Source organism: Octopus bimaculoides, chromosome 14, assembly GCF_046866305.1.
Source record: "Octopus bimaculoides isolate indiv1 chromosome 14, ASM4686630v1, whole genome shotgun sequence".
Classification (NCBI taxonomy): domain Eukaryota; kingdom Metazoa; phylum Mollusca; class Cephalopoda; order Octopoda; family Octopodidae; genus Octopus; species Octopus bimaculoides.
In genome coordinates, this window is record NC_142941.1 from 39,317,767 (window position 1) to 39,333,276 (window position 15,510).

At 34.0% G+C, this 15,510-nt stretch overlaps 1 protein-coding gene across 1 annotated transcript in view; it reads right to left on the bottom strand.

Moving 5' to 3' along the window:
- Positions 1-12,396, bottom strand: part of LOC106872394 (protocadherin gamma-B1) — a 28,867-nt gene extending 16,471 nt beyond the window's left edge. The window contains exons 1-3 of the mRNA XM_014919385.3: positions 12,129-12,396; positions 8,453-10,844; positions 5,957-6,116 (exon numbers count right to left, since the gene is read on the bottom strand). Coding sequence (XP_014774871.2) covers positions 5,957-6,116; positions 8,453-10,831 — 2,539 coding nt within the window. The 5' untranslated portion in view covers positions 10,832-10,844; positions 12,129-12,396. The remainder of the gene's footprint in view (positions 1-5,956; positions 6,117-8,452; positions 10,845-12,128) is intronic.
- Between the last annotated feature and the right edge of the window lie 3,114 nt (positions 12,397-15,510).

The window sequence follows — 15,510 nt, forward strand, 5'->3', positions numbered from 1 at the left end:
ATGAGAGAGAGTACTGAATCCCGAAAGAATAGTATTATATTATTATAACATATCTATTGAAACTGAAGCATCATGTTTCTTTACTCTGAGTTTCAGGTCTCCAATCATCAGACAAAATTCGAGGAGTTAATCAAAAATGACTGATTTTAAGAATAGAAAAAAAAAAGGAAGAAAGCTTTTGATTTATTCCAAGTGGAAACATGAATGAATGGATAAATAAATAAATAAATGAGTAAATAAATAAATATATGAATAATGGTATAATGCGATAGAGTTGTATATACATACAATTAAGTTGGTAATGGTGGAGGGTGGTGATAGACACTCAACCAAAAAAGGGCCAACCATGTTTAGATACTCAATTATACAAACATAACTACTAAAAGTGTGAAAGTAAGATAAGAATTGGAAAGAAGGTAAGTAAGAGTGTGAAAAATAAATACAGGACAGAAGGAGTGAAAACATTGCACTAAATTTTTAACTTTTTCAAAAATAATATAGTGATTGAATCAATTCATAAAATCTGCAGTTTGGAAAGCATGTCAGATAATGTAAGAAGAAGATGAAGAAAGAAGGAAAGAAAGAAAGAAGGAAAGAAAGAAAGAAGGAAAGAAAGAAAGAAGGTAAAGAGTAAAATGAAACAAAGAAGATAAAGATGAGAAAAGGAAGAACAGAAAATGAAATGAGATAAGAAAGTGACAGAAAGGGATTAAATAAGTGAGTAAGAAAGGAGGAGGAATTGTAAGGAAATTGAGGAAAGGAAAGAAAGAGATTAAGTTAGAGTGTTGGAAGACAAGGAAATAAGTAAAGAAATCGTTGGTGGGAAAATATAATGTGAAATATCATGAAGTTAATTGACACATTCTTTGTCCCATGCACTCACGCTGTTTCTGCTTACACACTATCTCTCCTCATGCACACACACACACACAGATACATTCAACCTTCCCTGCATGCATAGGTTCTGCTTGAGGATTACATTAAAGGTACACATGTCTGTGGAGTACTCAGCCACTTATACACTAATTCAATGAGCCTGGTAGTTTTATACAGCTGAACACCCAGGGTTAGAAATTTGTCCAAAATCTATCTATCAAATCATGTCTGTCTACCTCTCTTTCTCTCTCTCTCTGCCTGTCTGCTTTCCTACTAATTACCTACCTACATTCCTACCTACCTACCTACCTACCTACCTACCTGCCTGCCTGCCTGCCTGCCTGCCTGCCTGCCTGCCTATCTATCTATCTATCTATCTATCTATCTATCTATCTATCTATCTATCTATCTATCTATCTATCTATCTGTCTGTCTGTCTGTCTGTCTCTATCTATCTCTCTATCTATATTCACATATTTTTGGGCGGTTTATTTGAGAAGAGGGAACATTTGCCAATTCCTTTGTAAGCTGAGAATGATGAAATCAATAACATTGATGTTCAGTTTTAACATCTCTACGTTGACATCTACAAGTAAAAAAGCTATTGTTGGTTAATCTCCATGTCAACCGACTGAGCAAACTTATGAATAAAAACACTCCAGCTATGACCGTCCTTTCATTTTTCTATATACAAGGAATCCAGTAAAACATTATACAACAGTCCCTTTTAAAGATGGAAAAGGGTGTGATTTGAGGGAAATTTGGCTGCTATTTCTAGCATTTTCATCGACCATGTAAGGACCCCTATGTGCAGTGGTTAGTTTGGAAGACCAGTAGGGGAAGACAGAGTATGGGTAATCAGAGAGACAGATGCATTTACCCAGGAAAGCCTGTGTGGTGGTGGGATGTATATAACTAATTCAGAAAAATAGTAATTGTGGAATATACTAGCAACAGAGGCAATATTATTAGTGAGAGATAATATTTACCTCCACTTAAACATGAATGTTCTGTTAGAACAAACTATATGGTGGTAGATATTATGAGAGAAACTCTCATATTAGCTTTTGGTGCAAAATGCACTGTTGTTTATCTTGTTAGTGGGGAGATAAATCCCCACCAGCTCCAGTGCCAAAACCAACAGATCACGTGATTTTGACCTTCCTTGGTTTCATCAATGATTGACACTTGACTGCTAGAAATAGTAGTGACTCAATTCCTCACCAGCAATATATAGAAAAACAGTGCCAGAACATGCGCTGATGTTGCCACTAGCCACTGAGTTTGTAAGAAAATATATATTAGTGACAGAGGCAGTATCAAAACAGGGAGCTAATATTTATCCCCATGCTTATTTATGTCACCACCGAGGAGATAAATCTCCACCATTTCCAGCACTGAGACCACCAGGTAGTAGGAACAGATATGCAGAGTGAGGACACATTGTTTCCTGTGGATTAGAAATTATTATGTATTGGTGAGTAATGTTTTATAAATTGATTATTTAACCCTAATTTGGATGTGGTCCAGAATGTGTATATGTGTCACAACTGCATCACCTCAGGTGTAGTAGTAGTAGTATTCCACTGAGGGGAAGGATTAGTAGTGAATTTAGAGAAGAATCTAATATACAAGCAACTAAAGCAGGGCTTTGCCTTGTTTTTAATCCAATTCTCTTCATGATAATTCTTGAGGCTAATACTTAGAAGCTGAAGTTTTATTGTTGCAAAGAATATATAAGTGAGAAAGTAATTAAAGCCTGGTTAACTTCGCAAAATTTGTTCAAAGCTACAAAAAGAGATTCAATGTGTGAAAGAACAGTCTAGAATGAAGTGCTTTAACCTTTTTGATACCAAACTACTGGAGAACTCCACTTTCATTTAATGGTACAAATCTCACATTAAAAAAGAAAAAAACTGATGATGATCATCTTCATTTAACATCCACTTTTCCATGTTTACTTTGGTCAGACGGAATTTGTTGAGAAAAATTTTCTACGGCTGGATGCCCTTCTTGTCACCAGCCTTCACTCATTTCCTAGCAAGCTAATGTTTCCCAATGGCAATCATATCTTTCACAGAGGGCTGGAAACATACAGCCTTCCTTGTATGATGATGTTCATTTACAGCCATTGTGTGATGTCTAAACAAATATACATATGAAAGCACAGATACATATATACATGCATACACACACACACACAAACATATATATATATATATATATATATATATATATATATATATATATATATATATATATATATATATATATATATATATATATATATTTGTTCATAGAAAAACATGTAATCGTTACCAATATAGCAAGGGATTTCACCGCAAAAAGTCTAAAGTAGACTCCTTAAGGATCGTTCTCTTTGGTTATATATCCAAAGTTTTAAATTTAAAAGAGAGTTTTGATGCTAATATCCATTATTATTGAAATTTATTCCTATACAGAAATATAGCCTTATACAGAAATGTTGACATAGGAATAAATTTCAATAATAATGGATATTAGCGTCAAAACTCTCTTTTAAATTTAAAACTTTGGATATATATATATATATATATATATATATATATATATATATATATATGACAGGCTTCTTTCAGTTTCCTTCTATGAAATCCACGTACAAGGCTTTGGTTTACCATGGGCTATTATAGAAGATACTCCTTCACGGTGCCATGCACTGGGATGGTTGTCAAACAATTTTCGTAACTCCACAACTGCACTTATGCCTATGTTTGAATTAAAACTGTCCATTACTGTTTTACTTTAGAACTGTTTTAAAGTTTTGCTTTAGAAACCGACTTAATGAATTTTAGTTATTTTACTAAATCCCTTACTAATTTTCAAAATTAATTTAAACGCATAGTGCATTTTATTAAAAAAAATAGGCATAAAAGTGTTAATGATAAACATGCCAAACACTTAAGTTCTAATTAGAAGTAGAGGGAGCAATACTATGTGAGAAATGGGCTTGCATAATATGTAGGAAGGAAACTGGTAGGAAGTCAATATGTACTCAGCTTATGATATGGGTACATGAATGTCACAGTGAGATCTCTCATAAACTGACAGAGGAAATCCCTTATAAACTGACAGAGGAGTGGGATTCACAAATATAATTAGCAGCATGACCATGGTTCCATTTGGATGAGCTACAGCCATCGTATTGAAGGCAGTGAAGAAAAAATCTAATTAATTAACAATAACGAATTAACAATGTAGTAAGGAACAGAAAATGTTATTTTAATCTGATTTTCATAAGATTAGGCAACAACTCAAAACAATTTGTATAACCCTCTTTGTCCTTGTCACTTTAGTGAGAAGAGAATTACTATGTAGATGTTCAATAAGGTACATGATTAGCTGTGAATCATAATTATCATCATAACAATTATGAAGAAGGTACCCAGGGATGCGATCTGCACAGAAAATAACAGACAAGTTAATACAAGCTTATTGAGTGTAGTGAGGAAAAATATCTTTCTGGGAGTCATATATATGTTCTCCAACTGAAGTGATGTAGCGTAAAAAAAAAAGGCATGGTAACTTGAATGTGAACTGACAGAGAGATGTTTAATGAGCTGTTATGTCTGCTGGTGACAATATGCATATCTTCCCAGGCTAAATGTAAACTGAATGACGGGTGGGGGTGAACATACAGCAGCGTAATGATGTATTGTGACAGTGAAACATGGATGACAATATGCTGTAGTTGCGAGGGGTGGAGCTACAAAGGAGTTGAGTATGAGCCATTGGATGAACCTCATCAGTTTACGTGAAGAACTATGAAGCAATGAGGCAGCCTCTGTATAGTTACTTGACCTTCTAAAAATAACAGCCATGTCTCTCTCTCAATTCCTATTCTACAATTTCAGAAGAAAATTATAGGATAGATAATGCAGTCCTGGGTTCCTTGCACATAAGGGTAAAAAAAAAAATATATATATGGGGTGGTCACGGCTGGAATGCCTCTGATCATAGATCTGCTCAATCAAGGTTTGCCTGGGAGCTAAACAAAACAATAACAACTACAGCAGCAGCAGCAGCGACGACGACAACAACAACAACAGCAACAACAACCACAACTGCAACAACATATGAAAGGCTAACATATATGAATTGAGAAAGTTATAGTTGTTGTTGTTGTTTAACCCTAGGTCAGCTATGGTCATGCAGGCCTTCCTTTCATCAAAGGTACTTCAATTATGACAACTATGATAACATTATTTCAATGTGACTTTCTTTTTTATTTTAAAGATGGTAGAATGTGGTTTTGGAGAGAAATTTGACTACCATCTCTAGCAGTTCAAGTAGCTACATGGAAAATGCTTTTCCATTAGCTCAGGAGAACAGAAAGAAGAGAGTTGTGTTGTTAGTTGTTAGTTGTTAGAGGTATCGGTCACAGAGATGACAGCACGGATAGGGAAACTATTAGTGAAAAGAGCTTTCAGAGCATAAAGACAGATAAAAGAAAACAGAGAGGAGAAAAGGGGGCAAGGGATTATCTGAAAACATTAGGGTTCACTGAGGAAAGAAATGGCGAATGGAAATAAACAGTGCTGCAAATCCACCCAATACAGAAATGCTAACATTAAAAAGAAAAAAAAAGAACAAAAACAAACAAAAAAAACATGCATTATGTCAACAACAGCGACTTTGAAGATGATATTGGTGGTGGTGGTGGTGATGGTGGGGGTAGTGGTGTCTGTGGGTGAGGAGGTGGTAATAGTGGAGATGATGGTAATGATGATGACAATGATGACGATAATGATGCTGGAAGAGGTAGTAGAACAATTGGGGGTAGTGATAGAGGTTGGTGGTGTGGTAGGGATGATGATGATGATGACAACGAAGATGATGACAATAATGATGAGGATGATGATGCCACATTGCCACCCCTTCCCCCGCTGATGCCGGATGATTATAATAATGGTGATGCTGATGATGGTGATGCTGATGGTGGTGATGCTGATGCTGATGATGGTGATGCTGATGGTGATGGTGATGGTGATGGTAGTAGTGGTGGTGATAGTTTAATGGAAGTAATGTTGTTGAAACTTACCTGGCAATTCCTCATAGAGGATTGTGTTGCCATCACTACAACCATGGCCACTGTCATCATATGACGACATTGTGGACTTCTCACTAAAATGATCAGAAGATGTCAGCATATCTTCTCTTTCTCTGAAATTCTCAGCTGCCAATGAATTATGTAAGGCCATCTGGAAGGGAATAAAGAGACGATGATTACAACTCAATAATTTTAGTTAACGATTGTTTATTAAGGAATGAAACGTCATTATTTAATTGTTAGTTTGAATTTGAGATTGATGTGTGTGTGTGCGTGTGTGTCTGTGTGCATATGTATGTGTGTGTGTGTGTATATATATATATATATATATATATATATATATATATACATATATATTATATATATATATATATATATATATATATATACATACATATACATGTATATATATGTGCGTGTCTGTGTCTGTAAGTATGTATATGTGTATGTATATGTGTATGTGTGTATGTGTGTGTAGGTGTGTGTGTGTGAGGTGTGGCTAGTGGTGTCTTAGGGCACCAGTCTGCAGATTAAAGGGTTTAGTTTTAATAGTTTATATACTATCAAACTCATTATCAATGTTTGCCTTACTCTACCAGAGCCCCGTTCTTCCTCTGTGATAGGGAGGAAGTGGTTGTTTTGTAGGAAGGAAATGGATACTTGGGAGTGATCCCTGAACTTTTCAACCAGTGCAGCTGTTCAGGGCTTGAAGAGCCAAGCAGGGACCTTTGAATATCTGATGGGTTCATCACACACACACACACACACACACACACAGACATGCATGCACTGCACACACACACACACACACACACATGCATGTGTGTGCGTGCATGCATATACACACAGAGACACAGACACACACAGACACAGACACACACACACTCACATGAATAGATAAATAAATAAAACCACAGATTCCTCAAATTTCAAGTGCCCTTCCTTTCCTAGAAACCTCCAGCTTGCAAAATCTCTCTTGGTAACCTTGGGCAGAGGTTGTTCTCTGTATCTTACTGACTCTTAATTTTTCTCAATCCTCTGAAGGATGGAAAACAGATTTCATTAGGGTAGGTTTTTGTTCTCAGAATGCAAAGAGCTTAGAACAAACACTATAAAATATTTCTCTGGGTTTTGTAATGATTCTACCAATCAACCTCTGTGTCAAAATGACCTAGCAAGAGAAGAAAGCACAGTTTATCATTGAAAGCTACTAAGATGCTATACTGGAATAACACTCTGTCCTGAATTAATATTAAGGAGATCGATGCCTTCAGTAATATTCTTTTTAATTTTGGCACAAGGCCTGCAATTTTGAAAGAAGTGGGATTGTAAGTCAATTGCATCAACACCAGTGCTGAAATGGTACTTTTTCATATTGATCCTAAGAGGATAAAAAGCTAAGTCACCATCTGTGGTATTTGAACTCAGAACATAAAGAGATGCTGCTAAGAATTTTGCCCAGTATGGTAAATGCTTCTGCCAGCTTGCCCCCTTAATATCTCTAGCAGCATTAATTTCCAAGAAGCATCAAGCATGATGCAATCTTTTGTCATAAGTTATTAATATCCTGCTGTTTTAAGGAGATGTTACAATTCCTAGGAATCTATATGTGAATGAAATGTTACTACATATCAATACGAGCCACGAGTTCCCAAAGTTGATGTTATGACCTTTTACTATTTGTTAGAATTTAGGTAGCAGTGTGAATTAAAGCTCTCTATGCAATTATTCATAAGAGGCTTATTATTAACTCCTCAGTATCTATTGTGCTATTATACAGTATTAAATAATCCATAGTTGCTGATTGTTACTGTGGGTTAGCTTCATGTCAGCCCCAATCAAGCCAACCTATGATCGAAGGTGTTCCAACGATTAATATCTCATTTCATCTATTTTCTATATTTAGGAAAATATTGCCCAATGTATACTTCATTTTTTTTAAGACACTAGATGGTGTGATTTGGCTGCTATTTCTAGCAAGTTGAGCAACTGAATATACACTCCTTTATTGACTTTTATATATTTCAGGGTACAGCATTAAGGCATAGAGACAAAATTGAAAAGGTTTAAGATTCTCTCATGTTGAAAACAATATCTGAGATAAAGACTCAGAAATAAACATTTTGTATAGTTTTGTATCAAAATCAATCAAACTATTTGTGCTATGTAAAGGAGCATTGATCTAATAAGAATTCTTAGGCTAAATGAATTAATACAGTTTTTAAGTATTGATGAGTATTAGTCATATATCGAAAAGAAAGCAAAAAAAGCATCAGCTGTAGCCAATATTGTTATCAAAATTATTGATTCAGTAAAACAGCTCCTTGTTTGGAACCTTAGAAAATTGTATATGAGATAAAGTTAGAATTTTACTATAAGACAGAAGAGAACTAATACAGATCTTACTGAAGATTTAGAATTGTCTAATATACATTTTGATCTGATTCATGCATTTTATTTTTATTCATGTAGATATTGCATGTTTACCTGGTTTGTTCCTTGGCAGATGTTCTGTCGATGAGACTGTAATGGAGAACCATGCCATGTTGAATCATGGTAAAGCTCCTTTCTTAATAATGTTGCCTGAGAAACTGCAGAATTAATTCCTGGGTGTGTCAACATTACTTCTTGACTGTCACTTTGGGGAGACATTGGGTTACATCCATATTCAGACTGCCCATTTTGATTCATGAATTTCTGTCCTTGTTCTCGCCTTTCACAGTAAAGGATTTCTCTCCGATGGTTTCTCCTCACAATGCACACTGTTATGGAGACCACAATAGTTATAGATACAATAACTGCTGCTACTAGTATAATAACCATCACATTGACAGGTATTTCTTTGGTTGATAGTTTATGACGACTTGTCAAAAATTTGGAAGTACTATTGCTGACTGTCAATGTTAAAGTTAATGAAGTTGTTGTTGACAAAACTGGAGTGCCACTATCTTTAACAGACACATTCAGTTTATAGAAACCAGCATCAATATTGTAAACAGAGCGAGAAAAAGATATGACTCCAGAGTACATGTCAAGGGAAAATAACTTCTTGTCATTGCCCTCAAGTATTTCATATTGAAGGAAAGCATTCAACTGACTATCTCTGTCGTATGCTCTGAGAGTTGTGATGGCTTTTTGTCTTTGAGGATGGTAATGGACTTTAAGATGGAATGGATCAACTCCAGGAAAAGTGAAATATGGAACATTATCATTTTTATCCATAATTTCAACAATGACATTTGCTGTATTTTTCAATGGGGGTGTCCCATTATCTTTGACTACGACTGCCAATCGATATCTGTCTTGTTTCTCTCGATCCAGTGGTTGTGTTGTTGTGATAAATCCATAGTTTGAAATTCTAAAAGGAACTATATTTTCAGTAGAATTCAAGAGATAATATGTCAGTTGACCTCCTGCTCCCAGATCTGGATCGGTGGCATTGATTAGACCAATTGGAAAGTCTGGTTCTCCATTTTCATATGTAAAAAACTGAAAACTTTCCTGACTGAACTGAGGTTTTACATCGTTGATATCTGTCACTTGTATAGAAATTTTTCTAACAGCTGTCTTTGGAGGAGTGCCTCTGTCTTGACAAGATATGTTAAAATCAATGTAGCTGTTTGCTTCTCTGTCTATGGCATTCTTCACAACAATCTTATATTTCTTGTCATCTAATGGTTGAAGAATAAAATCCTCATGTTCCAATTCGCAGCTTACTTGTCCATTGTTGCCAATATCATTGTCAATAACCTTCACATATGCTACAAAGCTACCAATATCAACATCTTCAGAAATGCTGGCCGTGTCTTCATTTGTCTGTGAAAAGAAGTTGAGCTCTATACTTGGACTCCCATTATCTTGATTTTCAATGTTGATTTGTAGAATGGCTGTTGAACTCATTGATGGACTGCCACCATCTCTGGCATCAATATACAGCAAATATTTGTGTTTCTTATTAAATGAGAAATCATTTGACAAGAATACTTCTCCTGTTGCATTATTTAGTTTGAAATATAATTTGGCCAATGGTGTAGTTTTAGTTCCAAAATGGTAAGAAACTTTTCCATTTCTTCCAGCATCAATATCACTTGCTTGTAACCTAACAATGGGTTTCCTTGTTTGGTGTGTATTGTTTAGTGAAATATTATAGGTATTTTGAGCAAAGACAGGGGCATTATCGTTTTCATCTGTGACAATTATCTGAACATTTGAGACACCTAACTTTGGTGGAGTGCCTCCATCTTTAGCAATTATTTGTACAAAATAAGTGTCTTTTATTTCTCGATCTAATTCTTCAGTCAGGATAATTTCAAGTTTTGAAGAACCATCCACTCTTTTGTCTGTTTTCAACTTGAATTGCTTATGTATATTTCCCAGCCTGTAAGTGATCTGCGAATTTAAAAAACCAACGTCTTTGTCGACTGCATTTGGGACTGATTTTTTGGTTCCTTTCCCATCTGTTTCATAAAACTGTAGGTTTATGTACTTTTCTTGAAAATCTGGTCGGTTGTCATTAACATCTTCTATTATTACTTTCACTTCAAGTATCTTAACAAATGATTTTTTCTTTAGGACAGCAATTTCAAGTATTTCAAAGCATTCTGTATTGTATTTACATGTAATTTCAGCATCAATTGTTTTTGCCAAATAAAGTCTTCCCTTTTTGCTGATATTAAAAAAGTCAGAGAACTCATTCTTTTGTAGCGGAGAAAATTTTACTTCACTTCGCCTTATAGATGGCAGTGTCACATTACGTGCAATATCTCCAATGAAGGTTCCTGGCAGTAAATTTTCTTTCACTCTATATGTAATGTCCACACTCAGAGATGTGGTGAAAAGTAACAGAAAACACACTTCTCTCAACATTATAAAAATTTACCTGAAATTAAATTTAAAAAAGAAACAAAAACAAAAAGAAATATTGTAAATATTATTTGTCATGTGTTTTGCACACAATTTACTGCAAAATCAGTTAAAAACAACAACATGAACGAAGAATAAAAAAGGGTAAAACAATGTTCATGATTGTATGTCTTGTTATAGAAATCAACTTCTGACTTCTGCCTTTTCTATTCTTTTACAACTGTCTTGTGACAGCTTACTTCAATATCAAACAATTAAGATTAGATGGATTGTTATGAGTGACATTGTTTGTGATTATTGCACTTGCATCCATTCCCCTTCTAGGTGAAGGTGACTAATACAAAAAGGAATAAGGAGAGTAAGAGAGAGAGAGAGAGAGAGAGAGAGAGAGAGAGAGAGAGAGAGAGAGAGAGAGAGAGAGAGAGAGAGAGAGAGAGAGAGAGAGAGAGAGAGAGAGAGAGAGAGAGAGAGAGAGAGAGAGAGAGAGAGAGAGAATTGTTATTGTTTTCCTGGGACACTTTACAAGTAAGCTAACTATTGTGAAACAATATTAACAATCAATAAACAATAACCTAAAATAGCAATGCTATACAGTGAAAGGCTTTATATATATTTATTTCCATCTTGGAAATATTGTCATGAGTGTATTTATCTTTCATTTATCACCAGAAAATATGCAGGTTCTTAAATATCTTCTAATTATGAAAAAAGTAAAATAGATTTCCAGAATTTACAGAAAAACAAGAAAGAAAAAAAGTAAAGAAAATATTGCAATTATTGCCATATTGTTAATTTTAAAATCCAATGTAATTACTTTTGAGTAGTGTTAACAATTATTACAATAATTATTATAATAGAGTTGTCAACAATAATAAACAAAGTCATCAACATGAAAACATAAGAAAACTTGCTTCTCTTTTCTCTGACTCATTCACAAACCTGTTTGTTTATTAATGATAATTTATTCACTATTTATATATTGATTATATATACTGGATGTTGTGAAAACTGTTGAATGCTTAAACTTGAACTAAATGGTTAAATTTTGCAAACAAAAATTATATTTATAAGAAAGATCACAGACTGATGTAACATGCATAAAAATAATCACCACTGACTCTGAAGGAATAAAACACCATGTAAACAAGAGTAAGGTAGGGCTCTTTGTTCTTACGCAATGGTTTATAATTGGTTATATGTATGAGATAAGGCAGTGTTGTTGCCTAACAACTTCTAAAGCAACTAAAGAGAAAATATATATTTGGAGAAAATACAAAATTGACAAAGAAAACTGACTTACATAGATGCAGATCCTTTTTGTGTGTCATCTATCCAGAGACAAAAAAAAAAACCTGTCCCTTTACTGCTTAATGATAATCCCTCGTGCTTAATATTCTGTGTTAGTGTTTTAAGGATTGTGATGCTGTTTTGCTTTGTCTGTGATGGAGTGAAACCGGCTTGCTACTTCTTCATGTGCTTATGCTGTGTTGTGTTGTGCTGTGTGTATGTTGTATACACAGTAGCCAATAGCAGGCAGCTTATGCTTAATACTTGCTATCCAGTAAGGTGTAGTAGGGTGTAAATAGGTGGGGAAGGGGGAACAGGAAACATAGGCCCCCTGTCTCCCTCAGCAATTAGGATTTTCTATATAAATTAGTCATCAGTCTATATTTCTTTCCTTAAATTGAATTTCAGAATTATCATCAAGGATCATAAATCAAAAATCATACTAATGTAACAAATAAAAGCCTGAAATTTTAAGAGAAATAAATTTCTCACTTTTATTTTCAGGTTTTGCATAAAGAAAAAAAAAATGCAAAAAAAACAGAAGCAAAAAAAAAACAACAAATATATATTTCTTGTATTGATTGCATTTGTAAATATAAAAAGGAACTTAAGAAAATCGACAAATAAGCAAAAATTTAATTATAATCACACTTTCTACATTTTATTAATTAATTACAAAACTAATTGGGACAGTTATCAAGTTTGGCTTACTTCTTTCTAACAAAGGAAAAGTTTAGGGAAGCATCAATATTTATTCTTTTGTGCATGTCTATGTCTGTCTGTGTTGTATAACCCTTGGTTAGCCTTTATCCTGCAGACAAATGAATCTTTAAAGACATTCTACCCATGACCATTCCATCTTATTTTCATAGATGATGCATCTAGGACTACAATATTCAAAGTCCTTTCTTTGTCTAAGATGGTAGAGCTTGTGATATGAGGCAAATTTAGATACTGTTTTTAGCAGGTCAAATGATCATACAGAGGCATGTTCATTATCATTATATCATGTAGCACGTGTAGTAATAATGTATGTGTATATGTGTACTTGGCACAGTGTGTGTATGTGTGTGCAAGTGTGTGCATGTATGTGCATGTGTATGCGTGCATGTGTGTGTGTGTGTGTGTGTGTGTGTTTGCACAGAATCATGTTTACAATGTTTGGAGACAGAAAAGAGGGAGTGAAAGGAGCGAGAACGACAGAAAGAAAATATGGGGAAAGAAAGGAAAGAGATGGGGGGGGGGGACACAAAGAGACAGCAGAAGTAAAACATGTAAAGTAATATGTATGACCAAAAATTTTAAGGAACCCTAATGGATAAAGCCATATCATAAGTGATGGCGCTAAAGGCACATAGATTAATATCAAATAATTAAATAAATATGTATATATATATATATATATATATATATATATATATACACACACACGCACACATATGTATGTATACACACACACACACACATTTATATATATAGGTACACACACACACACAAAACACATACACATATATAGATATATATATATGTGTGTGTGCATGTGCATTTGTGTGTGTATGTTGTATATATCTATATCTACATATAAACAGGTGTATCAAAATTGAATATATCTGTATATGTAAGTATAAATGTGTATGATATCTATCTATCTATCTATATACATACATACATATATGTATGTGTACGTGTGTGTGTGTGTGTGTGTGTGTGCATATGCTTCATGAGATGGAAACATTTCCCAGATATGCTTTTTGCATGATGATGAAATATTTAAAAAGGAGCTGACATAATATATTTAGTCAAATAAAAGAGCAAAATATAAAAATATAAATCATTGAAAGTTATATCACTAATTAAAAATAAAATAATCATTAATTACCATTAAAGATAATTCTTGTCCAAAGCATAGTAACTACTCCAAAATTCAACTTGATTAAAAAGAAATTGAATGGTGAGTGACATCATACAGAGAGGATATTTGTCTGATCCTTTATAAGAATAGGGACAATTCCAGACATGTCTAAATTTTAAAGTAAATTTGTTCCCACTTAGCTATATATTCTCCATGCAGGAAGCAGCCCTGAGACGTTTTTCTATGTCATAATTTTACATTTCCTAATCACTCACTTTTGTATATGTGTATACAACGATCTTAGGTGTGGTTGTGTGGTAATAAGTTTGCTTTCTAACCACATGGTTCAGGGTTCAGTCCCATAGTGTGGCACTTTATGTGAGTGTCTTTGACTATAGCCCAAAGCAAACCAAAGGTTTGTGAGTGAATTTGATGAATGGAAACAGAAAGAAGCCTGTCATATATATTTGTATGTATGTATGTATGTGTGTATGTATGTATGTATTTATTATTTATGTATGCATGTATGTATCTATGTATGCATGCATGTATGTATGTATGTATGTATGTATGTATGCAAGTATAAATGTACATATTTATGTATATAACTATGTGTGTATGTGTGTGCATCTTTGTATCTGGTTAATACATTAAGACTATTCCACTGAGGAGATTTAATAAGGCTCAAACATGTCTCAAGTTGATTACATATTTATCAAATATCAGACACACTCCACACTGCATGCTCCACTCTTCAATTTTAATGAGCATTAAGCATTAATCCTTAAGAAAATTAGAAATTTATTTTAATTATGGGTGTAATATTGACTGATTAAACATAATTTTCTTTGTTGGCCAACTGTATTAAGAATGTGTTAATTCCCACTAGAGGTGTGTGTATGTATGTATATGCATACACACACATATTGCATACATACATATATATATATATATATATATATATATATATATATATATATATATATATATATATATATATATACATATGTACATATGTACACATACATAAACAAACTCACACACACACACTCATGTATCACCATCATCCTCATTCAACATCAATTTTTCATGGTGGCATGGGCTGGACAGTTTAACTGGAATTGCTATTATTATTTGCATAAATATATACATACCTCTACACACATATGTATATATAATTACTAATATGTACATGCATGCTCATATATGCACACATGTGTGTGCACACATATATATGTGTTTGTTTGTGTCTGTGTATGCATGGATATGTGCATATATGTATATACCTGTGTGCATGTATGCATGCATGTATGTATGTGTGTTTGTGTGTTTGTGTGTGTATGTGTATTTATACACACACATGCACACACACAATTATTATACACACACACACAAAATAGCTTTAACCTTGCCTCTAGTCAACTCAATCCTAGTTAGTGAAATTGGAATGATGTTGGAAACTGCTTGGAAGCCTGACAAATAAACTCTAGCTGTAATTCAATGGGCCAGCTTCCTTAATCGGTGTGTCATGTGCCATGTAGAT